This window comes from Euprymna scolopes, chromosome 35, assembly GCF_053919585.1.
Source record: "Euprymna scolopes isolate OS-2025 chromosome 35, ASM5391958v1, whole genome shotgun sequence".
In the NCBI taxonomy this organism is placed as follows: domain Eukaryota; kingdom Metazoa; phylum Mollusca; class Cephalopoda; order Sepiida; family Sepiolidae; genus Euprymna; species Euprymna scolopes.
Window position 1 is genome coordinate 51,363,457 of NC_136516.1, and position 18,546 is coordinate 51,382,002.

At 30.9% G+C, this 18,546-nt stretch overlaps 1 protein-coding gene across 1 annotated transcript; it reads left to right on the top strand.

Moving 5' to 3' along the window:
• The first annotated feature begins 9,899 nt into the window (after positions 1-9,899).
• Positions 9,900-10,331, top strand: LOC145259624 (uncharacterized). Its single transcript, XM_080117280.1, has one exon. The coding sequence runs from the start codon at positions 9,900-9,902 to the stop codon at positions 10,329-10,331; it is 432 nt and encodes a 143-aa protein (XP_079973406.1).
• Positions 10,332-18,546: the final 8,215 nt, after the last annotated feature.

Genomic DNA, 18,546 nt, shown 5'->3' on the forward strand with positions numbered 1-18,546 from the left:
ACATCCTCATTATCTTCTGAGTCGGGGTTCGAACTCCAGTCGAAAGAAGGAAAATAAAGCTATCCTATACATTTCTTTAACACGACTTTTTATACATTGAAAAAAATAAATAAACGGTTCTTAAGTAAATCGATAGTTGTTGATGATTTTCCTTACTTCTATTTGCTATCTACGTTGATCGATGCATTGATCGAGTCATTTTCCGAAACTCGTTTCAAAGAATTACGATGTGTTCGATTATTCTAATATCAAAACTTATGCATTGAAAAATTCCATGAAAGAGCGACAGTGAGAGGCGGGAGGGAAGTAATGGAGAGAAGGAAAAGTGGGTAGTGAGAAAATATAGAGAGGCAAGTGAGGAGGGTGTGTGACAAAGAGAAGTCCATAAAAGGAGAATAATGTGTGCTGAAAAAACTTTGGATTTAGCCTAAATTATATATATATATATATATATATATATATATATATATATATATATATATATATATATATATATATATATATATATAAGGCTGCCCGGCGTCGCCCGGCGAATTTAATTTTTTGTCTCCATACATGAGGTCATGCATAACGTAATCTCTATAACGTCATGTATGATGTAACGTATGACCGTCCGCTTCTGTGATGTCACAGTAAACACACACACACACACACACACACACACACACACGCTATATATATATATATATATATATATATATATATATATATATATGTAAATTTGTGTGTTTGTGTGCGTCTATTCCGTATAGACTCTAAAACGACTGAACAGATTTTCCTTAAAGTTTACAGAAATTTAAGCGATAAATCTGTGAGTGATCTTAGTTAAGTTTTGTCTCAGAATACCGCCGATAATTACCGATAATCGAAACAGTTATTTTAATTTATCTATTATCGGTGAAGCTATTCTTCCATGTCGTCCTTAGCAATGATACAGCAACAGGCCGTGAATTATGTAGTAAAAAATAATGGTTACCACTCAAAATAAAGCATTACTTTACTCATTTGAATTAGGTTTAGTAGCAAATTGTGAAAAGAGAAATTGTATATGGAAATCGATTACAAAATTGTTATATCGCCCCGTATAATGTAATGTAAACACATTAAATGATATATTAATATATCATGTTGTTTAAAATAAATAGCAACAAATGTTTTTAAACTTAGAGACATGAGTGTTTCTTGCTTGTGTAATCATCACAATAGAAAGTGATAATTACTGCTGGTCAGAAGATGAAAACCTAATCAGAGAGACACCCTTAACTTCCTACCTTAAAACTAACGTCAATTAATAAAAAAAAATGAAGGGAATTAAATGTCTATAAATGCCAAATCAGCGAACATGTAGAGTAAACCCTTCGTGAGTATTCAGCAACCGATACTGAGACTTATTAATTTTCATTAAAGGTGGCCGTTTTCTTAATTCTATAAAGAGGGTTCAACTGGCAATTCCTTAAAAAACCTTTTCTATATATAGGATCTATTTATCTATATCTATATGTTTATCTATAACTATATCTATCTCTCTCGCTCTCTCTCTCTTTCTCTCTCTCTCTCTCTCTCTCTCTCTCTATATATATATATATATATATATATATATATATATATATATTAAAGGAAGATTAAATAAGTATTGAACACTTTTAGTAAGTTATTTATTTGCAAACTATTCTATTCTATTAGTTATTTTACAACATGTCGGCCACTTATTCCTCTGGCCTTCTTCATGTATATATATATATATATATATATATATATATATATATATATATATATATATATGTATGTATATATATAAATAGAGAGAGAGACAGAGGGAGAGAGTGAGAGAAAGAGAGAGAGAAAGAAGGAAAAAGAGAAATACAAAAGAACAAACTAAGTTATGTGTTCATCTACGTTTTTTCTTTACTGCGAGACTTCTCTAGATGAATGAAATTTAGACGAAGCGTTGATGAACATATAACTTAGTTTGACCCGTTTTATTTCTCTATTTCATCAGAATAATATTTCCATTATTCTCATCTTATATATATATATATATATATATATATATATATATATATATACATATGCATATATATATATAAAATAAAAAACACAATTTTACAGAAGTGTATATATATATATATATATATATATATATATATATGTATGTATTCTGTAAAATTGTGTTTTTTATTTATTGATATGCATGTGAAAAAGACTTTTTTGTATTTATTTAAAAAGAAAATACAACTTTGTTATATATGGGTTGTGGAATATATATATATATATATATATATATATATATATGTGTGTGTGTGTGTGTGTGTGTAATGTAATACGTTCATATATATATATATATATATATATATATATATATTCAAATGTAATATGTTTATATATATATATATATATATATATATATATACATATATTACACACACAGAATCTTTATCCTAACCTATTCTTATCTACTGTTATCATAGTATGCACTCATTTTTCATATGTAAATATATGTATTTACATAATTGTGTATTTAACCTACTTATCTCAAGCTTCTCTCTTTTACACACACACCAGTAAACGTACGCACACAAACATACGTACATATACACACACATATATATATATACATGTATATATACACATAAATTTACACACAACCTTGCGCAACTCTATTATCTGCCACAAATAAACCAGTTATAGTTATTAGTAAATAATACCAAGTAAAATTAAGTCTCTTAAGCCGTTATCTAATCTGACTGACACGTACATAACAAACAAAAAAAAACATGAAATACCGACATTTCAGAATTGTGCTCTTATTAATAATATAAGCGGTTTATGTGAATTAACATTTTCCAGGAATTGGTAAAAATTATCCCCTGCCACCCCTCCCTCGATCACAGTCACTTGCTTCATCGCCCCCCCCATTCTTTACCCGAACCTTTTGCTCAAAGCAGTGTTGCCCACCCCATTAACCTAAATATCGACTGACAGCCAGCCTGGCGACATTGCCAGCCTTGATTTAGACTTGATCGATATGTGTGTAATGCAATGTTCGAATTATCCTTCATAATTAATAACGATATAATAATACTCTCTTGGGATTGTAAGCAGTGTGCCGGGTCAATGGTGAACGGGTATGCGGTGGGTGGTAACTGTGCGACGCTCAACTGTACTGTTCGGTGGCTAAGTGCGCGTGGCTGTATTTTATACAAAGTCGACGATGATCAACTCAATAAACTATTTATGCTTATTCTAGGAGTCGTTCAAAACAAACGTATGCAGCTATATTGTTTCCTTTTATTTACTAGTGAGTCACTGTTTATCAAGGCTTGGGGACAACTCGAGTATAAGGGTTAAAAAGAATGTAAATAAAACTATGCTCGATAAAGCAAAATGACCAGAAACAATAAATGAAATGGCCAGAAGATCACTTAATATGAATAGAATTTTTAAGATGACAGCGCATCTTTGTGTTTTGGTTTGTTTCTTGTTTTTCGTTACATTAGACTTGAATACTACCATGCTGTAGTCGGTTAAAAAGTGGTCTTTTCCAGAGAATAAATGTTTTTGAAAAGAAACTTTGTACATGGAATTTTCGCTTGGTTTTTGATAAAGAGAGAAAGAAGGGAAAGTTCTTGCTATAAATTTCTAACAGGGTCGACTTCAGATTGGAATTCAGTTTATCGAGATGCAATAGAAAAAGTGAACGAGAGGAGAAGAGATACACCTTTGACATGTTATAGAAATCGGTAAATACGAGAATAAATCATACCCACTTAATTACAAAGTCGCTTTCGTATACTGCTCAGAAAGGAAACGTCGAGCCACAACTTCCAAAATATGACAGTAGTACTCCATCTTTGGACGTATCTGGAGTGGTAGAATGTTTCCATCATTTATGCAGTAACCTTAGTAACCGATTTGATTTACGTCTTCTTCAGATTTGTAGTAAAAAAACAACCTTAGAAGCTTAAAGAGAAAGCGCCATACATTTTGGCTAGAGAAAAATGAGGATCTGAGCTTTGATGATGAAAAAGAAGAAGCTTCGTCTTAGAGATGTTAAAAGAATCTCTTTTCTCATTGCACCACACGCTCTAAGTACGGGAGAAAGTAGTCAAGAAGGCCTTGATTATCAATGCTTTTCGGAGAGCTGCCATAAATAGTTGTGTCGTATTATTTAAGAATATGTTTTGCTTTATGTAAAGAGCTGAAAACGATGAAAATGATTAACGAAAAGACAGGAGAAAGACCAAGGTTATAGGTAGGAGGAAAATAGTCAGGATTAAAAAAGTTTCACAGTTTGCAGTTCTTGAAGAGAAGCTTCTGGCATAGCAAGTTGTATTGCAATGAGGTAGCAAAACAGGAAATTGACGAACGCCAGCATAACGGGTGAAACGAACTTGAACGATTGAAACAGGGAATAGATCAGAAATCCTGAAGAACACACGTCATAATAGTACGTATAGAAAAGACAGAGAAGCAATAACTTATTGTTTTTTTTTATTTACTTACCTCCGCACAAGGGTAAACTAGACAGCAGATTGTTTCATAATATGATGGTTATCCATCACCCTAAAAAAAGGTGCATTCTGAATAATACAAAAATAAAAATTCTTACATTCAAAAAATATCTCTGCTCCTCCGACTAGGAGCAAGAACAGATACTTCTTCCTGATCATTGCAGTAAGTGTCAGCATCATTCCGGCAACCTATCCATAAAAAGTTTTGCCATACACTTTTTCATTGGAATGAAGTGTGTTCCATCTAAATTTTCGAAGTATATATATATATATATATATATATATATATATATATACAGAGAGAGAGAGAGAGAGAGAGAGAGAGAGAGAGGCAGACAGACAGAGGGTTAGAAGTTATTTTATTTATATTAGGACCTATTGAGATAATAATAAAACAAAAATATGGATGATAAATAAAACTGAATAAATTACAATAATTTTTATCCTGGAAAATTTCAAACAAAAATTTATGGCAAACATGTTTCTTTGCTATATTTTTTTGTTTTAAATTTAATTAACAGAACTTCTATATCATACAAACGAAAGAAATATTGAATTTCAACTGACACATCTGGTATCTACGTAATTGTCAGGTCCCAAATAGTAATACATCCAAAAATTAGATAAAGTAAAGAAATAATTATTAGTGAAAAAAGAAATTTGTTAAAAAAAAAAAGCGAAATCACTCTCGCTTATTAAAAATGAGATAAATTGGCAGAGGGAAATCAATAAATTCTGTTGTTTACTTCACATGGCGAACGTAATTCAAAACGTTGTGCACAATTTATTCCCTATAAAATCTTTATCGAAAACAATTTTTCATCAATAAGTATTTTTCTACTTGGTTCCGAAAATGTTTGGATATGTTACTATTTGCGACATGGCAATTACGTTGGCACCAATCGTTTGTATAATAAAGAAGCTCCTAATTAACTCTTAGATTTTCAAAGATAGACATAAATTCTTATGAATACCGTTTATGGCAAGTATTATTTGACATTCGGTGAAAATGCCTACAGGAAAGCAATACCATAGTAATGTGGCCACAGATGGGACATTTTGGGTGATAAGCTCTATTTATGGGTATTAAAACAAAAGTTAGGCATAAAGTCATAATGAAACACATTTGCATTCGTGATAAAATGTTTTATTTCTCTATATGTCTTTAAAAGAGCACCCAGAGGTGTGAGCTCAGTCGAGCACTTTCGATACCACAATCCTGTTTTGCATGCATGCATCAGTGTTACGAAATCACCTCACTTTACAAATGATAAATGGAGACTTACCGAGAGTATGAACATCAGTTTGCAAGAGACGTGTTCAGTTTTCTGGGTATTGTCCACGTGACACAGATGAACTTGTTTTAAACGTTCTGTGGAGGCAACCATCATCTCACAATCGATCACGAAATATAGGATAAACGAGATACTTTTATCTCCAAGGAAGATCTTTTGGGTGCAATGAGAGAAGGGTGTAGTGAGTTCTATCTTGGCTGAGGCCGCAGGATGATTGTGATATTGCATTAGGTCGCAGGTTTTGAACGCTTTCTCGCATTCATTAGATTTAAAGGAGACATAATTGTGTGCGTATGCTTCCAGAATGAACTCGGAAAACCCTTTATTTATGGATTTATTTTTGACAATTTTATTTAAGCATTGACAAATAGAATCTCCCACATATTCACTAATTAATCAATTCACCACGTCGATAATTCTGAAAGATACGAGACACACTTGAGAACACAAAGTGCGCCCATTAGTTTGTTGCATGTTGCATATGTGGTTTAGCAAGTTATATTGAAGTTTTGTGTTTCTTTGCTGTTGTTTCTAATGTGGCATCTTTATGAATACGGAAATTCACTCAATGGTATGCTTACTGTGATGGATAAATTATAAACTGAATGATAGAATGATGGAAAATAGTATGCAAGGAGTAAAAATGTAGACTGGCATAGGCAAAGTTTGGTTACTTATGAAAGCGGTTTATGACAATTCAGATAGGTGGATCCTCACACTTTTTATCTTGCAGAAAACGGGCGCTATCATTCCAAATACAGTTCTTGGTTTCCCCAAATCTCATCTGAAACTGGTTAGAGTAAACGTTTAACTTCGGTAAGCTAATTGGAACTAGAGTGATAGATTATTTCTTTAAAATACTAATTAAAAGCAAACACTCTCGAAATAGTCCCCATCATCGATTGGACACTGTATAAAAGTAGTTAATATATCATTTAAAGCAATAAGACACAAACGCACAGAGGCAGTAGGAAAGGACAGGGAAAAAAAAAGGAAAAAAAAAACAGAAAGAGAAGATCGGGAAAGAAAGAAAATCAAAATAGTAAGAAATAAGAGCTGAAAAAATAAAAAAAGAAAGATAAAAAAAGAAGAAAGAGACAGGGAAACTGTAATCCGGCGTGTATTTTATAAATAAACAGATATTACGGCGTCCGTGGCGTGTCATATTTGAGCGCTTATTAACATAGATCTTCATTAATTTAAGCCAATATTCTATTCCTAGCTCATGTAATTAATGACTTATAAGTTGTTGAGCTCCTCTCACTCTCCTTCTTCCCCTCTCTTTCTCCCTTTCTCTCCCTGTATACACACATACCCACACAAATATATATATATATTAGCCTGGGGGCCCGGCGTTCCCGGGTGTTTGGAGGTGTGTGCTAAAGAAAAAAAAGAGAGAGAAAAATGGTAGTAGGCAGGCAGGCTTGAACCCATACCGCGAAGGGGGGTGGGAAGAACGTGGGAAAAAAGTAATGTCTTTGATTTTGTGCTCATCGCCAAACCGAAAGGTTTAAATTAAGGCTAGTCAATGTATCTGCGAAAAAAAACGACCCTTCCCTGTGGAAAAGTGCCCAGTTTAGGATGAAGAAATTAATGTTTTCGCCCATTTTTCGATATTCGTCGTCCAGAGGGTCGAGCTTTAAATGATACCAATCTCGTGAAAATTCGTCGCCTCTGTCGAAAGTTTTAGGCAGACATACAAGCAAACATGCATACGTCCTTACATACATGTTAACAGACAGGTGAGATCTATATTATAGGCGGCGGGTTTTTAAAAGTAAGGCCTCCTTTTTTATTCTGCCCAAATGGATCCAAAGGGAACTGCAAATTTCAATGTTATGATGACTAAACCAATGTAACTATGACCTGAAATTTTCAGCTTTCTTTTCCAGATATCGACGATATGAGACTGTGAGAAAGCAACCACTGTCATGGACGCACAAGTGAAACCAGCAAAGTTAGAAGATCACAATGATAAACCTATCGCTAGAAAAATTGCATTGTGTTTAATGGTGACTATGAAGAAAATCAAATTTTGGAGTACAAAATGTCGCTCGTTTTAATCGCACCACTCTAGTCTTTGCAGCATTTCAACATATTCTGTAAAAAATAGTATGCATTATTTTTGGAATGGTACTCGTACATACACATATATATACAAGTTAGAAAAGCATTTCATCCAAAGCATGAAAATTGTTAAACAAAATGGTTTTACTATAGGCTTTATAAATAAAGGTACAAGATTCAATTTGAAATGTATTCATCTTTAAAGTGTACTTTTATAAATTTTACAAAGTAAGGTATGCAAATTTAATGCCTATAGTAAAAACATTTTCTTTAACAATTTTCATGCCTTGGATGAAATGCTTTTCTAACTTGTATCCTATCTTTTTAAGATTATATTTTATTTAATTTATTAATTTGAATTTAAAAACCTTTCCTAGTCTCTATTTCAGATTGTATTTCTCCACAATTCATTTTTGCAACCCCCTCTTTGTATTATTACAGGTCTGAACATTCTCTCTGTTTCAGGTTGTAATTCTCCTCACTCCACACCTCTTTTTTGCAACTCTCTCTCTTTGTCATAGATGTCTGAATAATAAGAAAATCTGTTTTTTTTTTTAACAAAAACTTTAAAATAACTTTTTTAGATTCATTTTTTTAAAACTTCTTTCAGAATAGAAAATCTTTACAATTTAATAAGGAACATATTCCATATAGGTTTCATCAAAAATATTCAGTAGATAACGAAAAAAATAGAGATGAAAATTTCAAAAGGAGAGTATAACGTGTTAAGCTCAATAGTAGTCCTCGCTAGCATAAGACTTTGTTATTGTTATTCTATTATTATTATTATTATTATTATTATTATTATTATTATTATTATTTTAAAAAAAATTGTGTCCTGCGCTTTCGTGCGAGGACTAATTTATAAAATTGTTGGTTTTTTTTGTGTATTTATATTCATATTAAAATCGCTTTTATATTTATTTATTTTAAAGAAAATATAACTTTAACTTACATTCATCTTCAAAAGGTCTAGCAAATTAGCATATTCTTTTAAACATTCATTTTAATTATTTCATATTAGATTTTTTTTCGGTTTTATTATGGAGTGATTCTTCATTAAATAACAATTACGTGAAATTATATTTATGCAGATAGTTTACATGATTTATAGTTGCGTAATATTTGCGTAAAAGGTAAACCGAAACCTCTTTCTATATATGTATAATTATGCGTATACATATTTGTTTTAAAAAATAGCCTACAAAACTCTTCTGTCAGGTTTCTGTCAGTCAACAGACATAAAACTTTATATATAGGGTATTCGAACCCATGCGAAACTTTATATTTGAGTTTTAGTTGTGGAAAATCGGTGCAAAAGTGTAAAAATTTAAACAAAAATGGAATTTGCCAGGTGAAGGTCGAACAACAGCATTACGAATATGCATGCGTAACATGGTAGCTATTGGTTCATGTTTTAATTTTTAGCTTTGCAGCAAATATGTTTTCATAGGTCGAGCATTAACGTCAAAGGAAAAAGTAAATCGTAAACTGACCGTTTTAGTTTCGATTCTCGGTGGTGGCGCACGAGCCCTTTTTTTCTTTTAACTTTTAATGCATCTCTATATATTGCGTTCAATATAATATATTAATAAATACGAACTCTGCATTAATCAAAATATCATATTTAAGCGTATATATATATATATATATATATATATATATATATATATATATATATATATATATATATATATATATACACTAGCAGCCAAAAATCTGGGACAGTTTAGTTTTCTTTTCAATTTCTGCAGAACATTCGCGGGGGGATTACAACTAAACTTGCTCACATTTAACATATATCTTATGGTGATATACTGTATTAATTACACTTCATAATAAAGGATAGGGGAAAAGTTATGAGCATTTTAATTTTTTTTTTAAGTGGCTAAAACCGTGGGATAAAGCAAAGAACATAATTCATTGTTGACTTGGTAGTTCGTTTTTTCCACTTTTTGAAGTTCTAAAATGACGAATAAGTCAATTACGTCACTTTGTAGTCATTGCAGCCGGTTCCACCATCCTTATGACACCTAAAATTGATGCTTCCATCAAAAGACCAATTATTACACTTCATGGGGAAAACCATTCAATACCAAAGAGAGCTGATGACTTGAAGCTGTCGGAAAATGCCCTTGGGAGAGTTATAAAGGATTTCAAGAATACTGGGAAAATTCTACCACCGAAGGAAAATGGCAGACCTCGAATAACTTCTTCTAGACAATATCGATTGATTAAGAAGATGGCCCTGAACGATAGGTTTCAGACAGCTGCTAGCATTTCTCGTGAACTTCATGGCTATCCTGACATCAAAGCGTCTTGTAAAACAGTATCAAGTCGCCTGACTGAAATTGGTCTGTTTACGAGATCAACAGCTAAGAAACCGTTGATAAAGAATTTGAAGAACAAGAAACTCAGATCAACTTCACTTGCGAACATTACAATATGGCGTCGCTAGGACAAACATTGATCCGCACGGCATTAATTTCAGTTAATAGACACTCAATTTTCAACATATAACAACAGCGAACAAATGTTCCACCCCTTCTACTAAACTGTTTAGCTTCTCTGCTAAGACTAAAACTTACGTATCATTATATATAATAATAAATGTCTTCTACATTTTTGTTCTTTCTTTCTTTTTTCTTTTCTTTAGTTGTTTACTAATATTATACCAGTCGGGGTTTAATGACGAATGTTTTCTTATTTTTTCACTTTTACAAATCTAATTACACATATCAGCTGGTACTTCACCATAATAAACGTTTTTCCGTGAGTTTTGCTCGCCTATGACCAGCGAACAGAGCGAACAGAAATCAATTAAAAAAACGAACAAAAACGTAACAATTTACTCTAATAAATTCATAACTTTCACTATTTTTTTATATTTTTATTGCCAACGTTTTTTACTTTTTTTTATTTTGTTTGTTTATTTTTCATAAAAGTTTTGTTTTTTTCAACTGACCGATTACCTAGGCATAAAAACTTATTTATCATGTCGACACTTTCTTTTTAGAACTGATTAAACGCTTTCAAATAAGTTAAAATACAAAATAATATTATACAGGTAGGTGTCAACGTATATCTTATTGGCTAGCAGAAACACTTATTTGTAATATATTTGTTTTGTTTTCTTTTTACTCTTCCTTTCCGTGGAGAATTTTATTATTTAGAAAATGTGCTAGAGCTAATTTTAGAAAAAAAAACAAACTTAGGTGCTGTATACTGAGAAGAAAATCGATAACCGACTTGAAATATACTGTCATCTGTAGAAGGCAGTTATCTACCTCTGTTTTCGTTCAATCTTAAGAGTTAATAATTTCTTTCTTTACAATAGGCCGTACCTGGAGGTTATCGCTCCAAACGAACACTGATCGCCAGTGACCACCAGTGCTGACAATCACAGACAGTGACTTTCACTAGCTGTTACTGGAAAATAATGCCCGACGGTGGAAGCCAGATAATTTCATTTGAGCAACGGCCGCCAGTGTCCGCTATTTTCCAGAGACGACAGTGGCCACCAACAACAACTGTAGTTTAATTTGTTATCGAGCTGAGTCCTTTAACGATACTGTTCTGGATATGTCATGCTTCCAACGCGCAACGCCAGTTAACAAGTCCTGCTAGTATATATATATATATATATATATATATATATATATATATATATATATACTTGTTTATTGTTATATAAACATGCTCACATCCCGCTGCTACAAATAGCCACTTGTTTCAATCAAACAACAGATATCATCAGGCAGCGACTTGACTATTCAAAAGTTCAATGAATAATCATTCATTGAACTTTTGAATAGTCAAGTCGCTGCCTGATGATATCTGTTGTTTGATTGAAACAAGTGGCTATTTGTAGCAGCGGGATGTGAGCATGTTTATATAACAATAAACAAGTATTATCAGCTCTTTTTATTGAGCACTATCTAACAACCTCGTTGAATTCATTAGTCCATTACTTTTGAATATAAAAAAACCCGAGTATATATATATATATATATATATATATATATATATATATATATAGTAAGTTATAAAATATATATGGCTGAAGAATGGATGAAACGCGGAATATTCAGTGTAGCTTAATCTCCATATATATATTTTATAACTTACTAACTAGCTCTACCTACATATTGAGCACTGCTGAATTAAATACTTAAAGTTCATGCATAAATTTATACTTTCATATATTAATTTCTGTGAGTAAATGAGGTAGTTATATATATATATATATATATATATATATATATGGATATATATATGTGTATATATATATATTAATGCATATACACCCATCTAATATGCATATATATGTATCTATCTATTTAATATATATTAAGATAACAGGTGTTTGTTTCTATATCGTCATATATACCTTTATACTTTTTATTGTGTTCTTTTTAAATGCATTCAACTTTGTGGTGATACATGTGAAATAATGCGGCACCTGTGTCGGTTCTCGTAACGTATGCATATTCATCTATATTTATGTATAAACGTTGTTGCCCGGGGGAGCATTAAATTTCCATTAAAATGTGTTTTCAAAATATTTAATGCGAGCTAAATGAGACATAATTATGCAATTTCTCAAAATTAGTCCAACTTCTAATCATTTTCAAATCCTCTAATTAGGGATTAACTGAAATAGATTAAAACTTTTTAAGCCCATAATTTCACTCAAGCCAGTTATATTAGTTTCTGGCAGTTTTCAGTAGAGTATCAGACCGTATGGATTGTTCTTGACAAACTACATTAAAGCATTCGCTCATATACTAGATGATATGCATGTCTTTATATATATCTAGCTACCTATCTATCTATCTATCAATAGCTCTATCTGTCTATCTATCTATCTATCTATCTATCTATCTATAGCGCTATCTATCTATCTATCGATAGCTCTATCTGTCTGTCTATCTATCTATCTATCTATCTATCTATCTATAGCGCTATCTGTCTATCTATCTATAGTTCTATCTGTCTATCCATATATATATATATATATATATATATCTATAGCTATATCTGTCTATCTATCTATAGCTCTATCTATCTATATATCTATCTATCTATTATATACATATATATCTATATAGTTATACAATTCTCTTGATCAGTTAACTCTCCGTGTTTCCATCTTGTCTATAAAAACATTGTTGTGATGAAAGGCCACTTGTATTTAATAAAATTCATACTCCCTTCCACAGTCACAACATTGAATACAAATAAACTTGAGTCTTTGCGTAACTTTTAGATATAGTGTCACTCAGGAAGCTATGTTTGGATATGTTTTGGTTTAGGTTTCGATTCTAAGTGGTGGCACTCAAATCATTTTAATTTATTTTACTTTTGAAACCATCACAATATATTGGGTACAATACACTATGAAATAATTGACTCTATAATGATGAATAAATGCGAAATCCGCATTAAATTTAACTATTTATCATATTTATCATTATTTACATATTTAAGTGTACTTTACGACTAGGCAACACTGGAGGCCCCTGCTTATATATATATATATTTTCTTGAAAAAGAATTTCGGCCTCAACAGAAAGATGTTCAACAAAATGTTTAACCATAAAATTTACCAAAAACTATTAATATTAAACTATAAAAAGAAAGATACTAGAATTTAGGCAAAAAATATTTTATTTCAACTCAATCAGATGTGCCTTATGCGCTAATAAAAATGCAATTGGCACTTTGTTGAACTTTTTAAGATTTTAAATATTTATAAATTTTCTCATTATAAAAAACGATTATTATATTGATTATAATTTTTTGACAGAAGAAATAAAATGAATATAAAACATTAGAAGAACAATGCAAAATTATCCAATTATATCAATAAATATTAGTAAATTGTGTAAATAAATCTTGAAAAAAATGATTATTTAGTAAATTGATTTTAATTTATTGTTCATTTAAAAAGATATTCAAATATTTAAAATCACTTAATTGTCAGAACATTTTTTCATTATCAAAAAGGATTATTGGATTATTTTTAATTTGCAAAATAAAAACCGGCAATGAAAAAATCGTAAATCAGCAAAAATTAATAAATTGTTTCATTATAAAAAATATGTATATACTACAGATATAATCTATGTTTAATTAATTTTAATCAAGTAAAACAAATGTTTTCTTATCAATAGCATTGAAATAAAACAATCGTTTTTGTTATGATAAAATTTAATTAATTCGCTGATTCTGGATGTTTTAACTGTACTTCTATCTTTCCGAATTAAAATTAATCTAATAAATGTATTATTATGACAAACTTTATTGATAATTTAGTGACTTTAGATTTTTCTTATGATTTAAAAATTTGTCTTCTAATGTTTTGTATGCAATTCATTTTATTTCTTCTGTCAAAAAATTATAATCAATATAATAATCGTTTTTTATAATGAGAAAATTTATAAATATTTAAAATCTTAAAAAGTTCAACAAAATGCCAATTGCATTTTTATTAGCGCATAAGGCACATCTGATTGAGTTGAAATAAAATATTTGTTGCTTAAATTCTAGTATCTTTCTTTTTATAGTTTAATATTAATAGTTTTTGGTAAATTTTATGGTTAAACATTTTGTTGAACATCTTTCTGTTGAGGCCGAAATCCTTTTTCAAGAAAATACCTAACTTTTTAAAATTCTATTCATCAACAACATAAGCAACAATAAAAATAATATAATTATATTTATTAATTAATAGAACATGCTAATGATCACAGGAAAAGTATTACATAAAAAAAAATTTACAGAAATTTTTTTTAAATTCTGAATTTAAGTGATTCATAAAAGTGCTATCGTTCGCCTGCAGGGATACAGTTATAGCCCCATACCACGCTGATTGGGAGGTTAGCACTCAAGTTTTTGCTATTTCGATTGGATATATGGTCTGATTTTTCTCAGTTATTTGTTTCTTTTATATTTTTCAAAAGAAATGCCAATATTGATGGACGACATTTTGGAATGAAAATTAAAATTATATGAAATATTGGTGTCACTGATAATATTTCACTTGTTATTATTCTAAATAATGCAAGTAAAATGCCCAAATCGACTTTCATAAAAGTGAAGAATATCTGGTTTTACAATGAAATTTCTGCAAAAAATTTATTGAAATATATAATTTCGGAATTAATTCATTGAGGATCGTAATTTTAAAATAAAAATCTATTTGTTTGAAAACACACATATTCCATTGCAGTAGAAAACATTCTAGTGGCTTTTTCCAAATGCTCAGTATTTTGTTGACAATATTTGCGAATAGAAGAGTCAGTTTTGAGATAAATTTTGAATTGCTTGAGTGTAAATAAAATTGTTGTTTTTTTTAACTCTAGTATCTTCCTTTTTAGAGTGTAATATTGATCAATAGTTTTCAGTAAAATAATTTTCCGGTTAAAATTTTATAGTACATTTATCTCTTGAAGCAGAAATCTTGTCTCCAGTTTAGTTATGATTCATAACAGTGCTATTGTTCGCCTGCAGAGTTACAGTTACAGCCCCATGCCATGCCTAGGTGATGGTTGAATTTTAGAAGCGAAAACCACCACTATTTATTTCTATTGAATGTATGACCTTGCTTTTATCAAATGTTTGCTTCCTTTATATTTTTTCAAAACAAATGCCAACAATATTGGACATTTTGGAAGGAAAATTGACATTCTTAGAAAAGTTAGTGTCACTGACAATATTCCACTTATTATTATTTCTAACAATGCAAGTATAATGCCCAAAATCGACTCCATTCAAAGTGTGCAGAATAGCTGTTTTTACTTTGAAATTTGTTCCAAAAATATTTTGTTTTTTTGTACTGAAATTCATAATTTCAGCATTAATTCGCCGAGGATTATAATTTTCAAACATAAATCTATTTATTTGAACACACAAATATTTCATTGCAGTAGGAAACGTTCTAGTGACATTTTCCAAATGCTCAGTATTTTGCTGACATTTGATACAATGTTTGAGCACTGAAGCATCAGTTTTGAGCAAACTTTTAAATTGCTGTCGACCATCAGTAGGATGAAGTTGAATAACTAATATCTGTGGTATCCCAGCAATCTGCAAGGTTTGGAACCCACAGCCAACTTTAAAGGTGCAATTACATTCACTATCTTGTAGTCTTTGGCAGTTTTTTTGTGTATTCTAAGACATTTCATCACTTTACTTTCTTCAAAAGTGAATAATTATTTGGCACTGTCAGGACACTTGTTTATCAAAGATTCCCAAAATGCAATAGCACATTCTTGTTGGCCACTATTAAAAACGCCCCCGATTGATTATCTAAGATCAGCAACACTGTGAGTTCCAGGGACAAGCAATCTTTTTAATTGCTGAATTGGCAAATCAATGTTTGGAATGCTTTTAATGATGTTAGACAACAAAGGAAGGTAATAAATTGTCTGAACAATACTGTTAGCAAAACAAGCATTTCTTTCATTGATCAATTTGAGGTCCAAATTATTTTGAGAAATTGAATTGTCTATTTTCAGCCATTCTCTATTTGGACTATTATGTTTTTGCTTCAAATCATGATCTAGAACGATTGTTTTTTTCGTTTATAAGTCTGTTTGTACAATGACACACTTTGAGGCTTAACAGAACAAGGAGGAAGCGGTGGCAAATCAACCCTGTCTCTTTTGGCCCTCAATCTATTATATTCAGTCCATGCACTTTTGTTACACATGGTCAATTTATGAGGGTCAAGGTCAATCAAATAGACATTGCACAGCTTTCTAGCACGTGACAAAGCTACATAGGCCATTCCATCTGAAAAGACATCAAATCCCAAGTCAACAATGATACCATCGACTGAAATACCTTGGGTTTTTTGGACAGTTAAAGCATAGCTGAGTGACAAAGGTATTTGAGATCTAGTCACAAAGGGGCCACGAGAAAGTTCATAGTCAGCTTGCACAAATTCAACATTGACTGCATGATCCATATGATCAAATTTTACAGTCACAGCAACAACTTTGCCATCTTTCATTTGTATTTCAGTGACTGTACCCATTGTACCATTTCAAAGTCGTTTTTCGATATCAATATTTCGACGCAAAATGCATCTAGCACCAATTCCAATTTTAAACACAGTTTCGAGTCCAGCTGTGTCAGAAATCTTTTTAAGTTTAGAAGTTTTTGGTGTCTGTTTTGATTTTTTTTTTTGTTACGGTTTTTTGTCTTAAGTTGGAATCAGTTGCTGAAATTTCAATGATATGAATATTATTTTTTTTCAACATTTTATAATTCACTTCCTCAGCAGATTCATTTGTGGGTACAATGCAAATAATATGCATTTTCCTTTGCAAATTTTGCAAAAGATCAGTAACTTGATCAATATTTGCTTTTTGTTTAGGATTGATTCGATGCCTTTTCAAGATCTCAATATCCTGATCAGTTGGTGACCCAAGTCTAATTCTGTTAAGAATATTAACAAAGTTTTCATTGTCATCTTTTTGTCGTATATTTATGATCAATTCATCATAATCGAAATATGACCACAAATTTATACCAGCAATTCCCAAATTTGATTTTCTAGCATCTTGAATAGATATTTTGGAAAATACAGATTTTTCATTAACAGGTGGAAGTTGGAATAAATCACCAAATGCAACAATTGACATGTTTGCAAATGGATACACTTGTTTCCTAATATCACCAAAAACATCTTGCAAACGTTGGTGAATAAATGTTAATTGCAAGTGACTAACCATGCTTATTTCATCAATAATGAATAATCTCACATATCCAAGCATGGTTCTCAAACTTTTTATTTTATCCTTTGATAATGGTTCATATTTAGGTGTAGAACCATGCTGCACATTTAGTTGAAAGACTCTATGGCATGTAGATCCTTTCAAAATGTAAGCACTGACACCAGTAGGAGCACAAATAACTACACTGGGTCCATTGATGGCAGGATATGTGAGAGTAATTTTATCTGCCAGTGCATTGATCAGAAAAGATTTGCCCACACCCCCAAAACCACTAATAAATTTGAGAATTTGTGGACAATCGTCACAATTGCACCTGTGAATAGGGTTTTCCTCATTCCAATGAAGATTTTGTTGCTCAAGTTTGGAAATAATTTCATTATAAATTTCTTTTTGAATGAAATTCAATTTTTGCTCATTTTCTAAAACTTGAGCTTCAGTGACATGTCTGATTTGAGGCATATTTAAATCAGCTTCATTTTTATCTGCCTCTTTAGCCATATTAGGATCGCAATCAATTTGATCATCATCAGCGTTATTTTAATTTTCATAATTTTTAGATTTTTGCTCTATTTTTTTGCTTATTTCAATAGCATCTTTAATTTTTTTTTTAATACTTTCATAATTTGTCATTTCAGACAAATATGGAGCGTTTTGATGAAATGATTGCTCATATGATTTACAGCCATCAAGTAAATCAATTTCTTATTGGCGCCAAGGTTTGAACAGCATCAACAAATTGTGATAATATCGTTCTTTTGTTTCAGAAGTCAATCTCACATTTGGCGTCTTTATAGCTTTTTCTTTCACTTTTTTTAAAAAGCCATGATTATTTCGCAGCTTCAATGAAACTTTCTCATCATCATTTGTGGAAGCATTCATTGTTCTTTCATAGTTTCTCGCAACATAGTACAAACTTTTATTTTCCAT

Bases quoted from the DNA above. Each gene is read 5' to 3' on its own strand.
- LOC145259624 (XM_080117280.1), top strand. From the start codon at position 9,900: ATGACACCTAAAATTGATGCTTCCATCAAAAGACCAATTATTACACTT.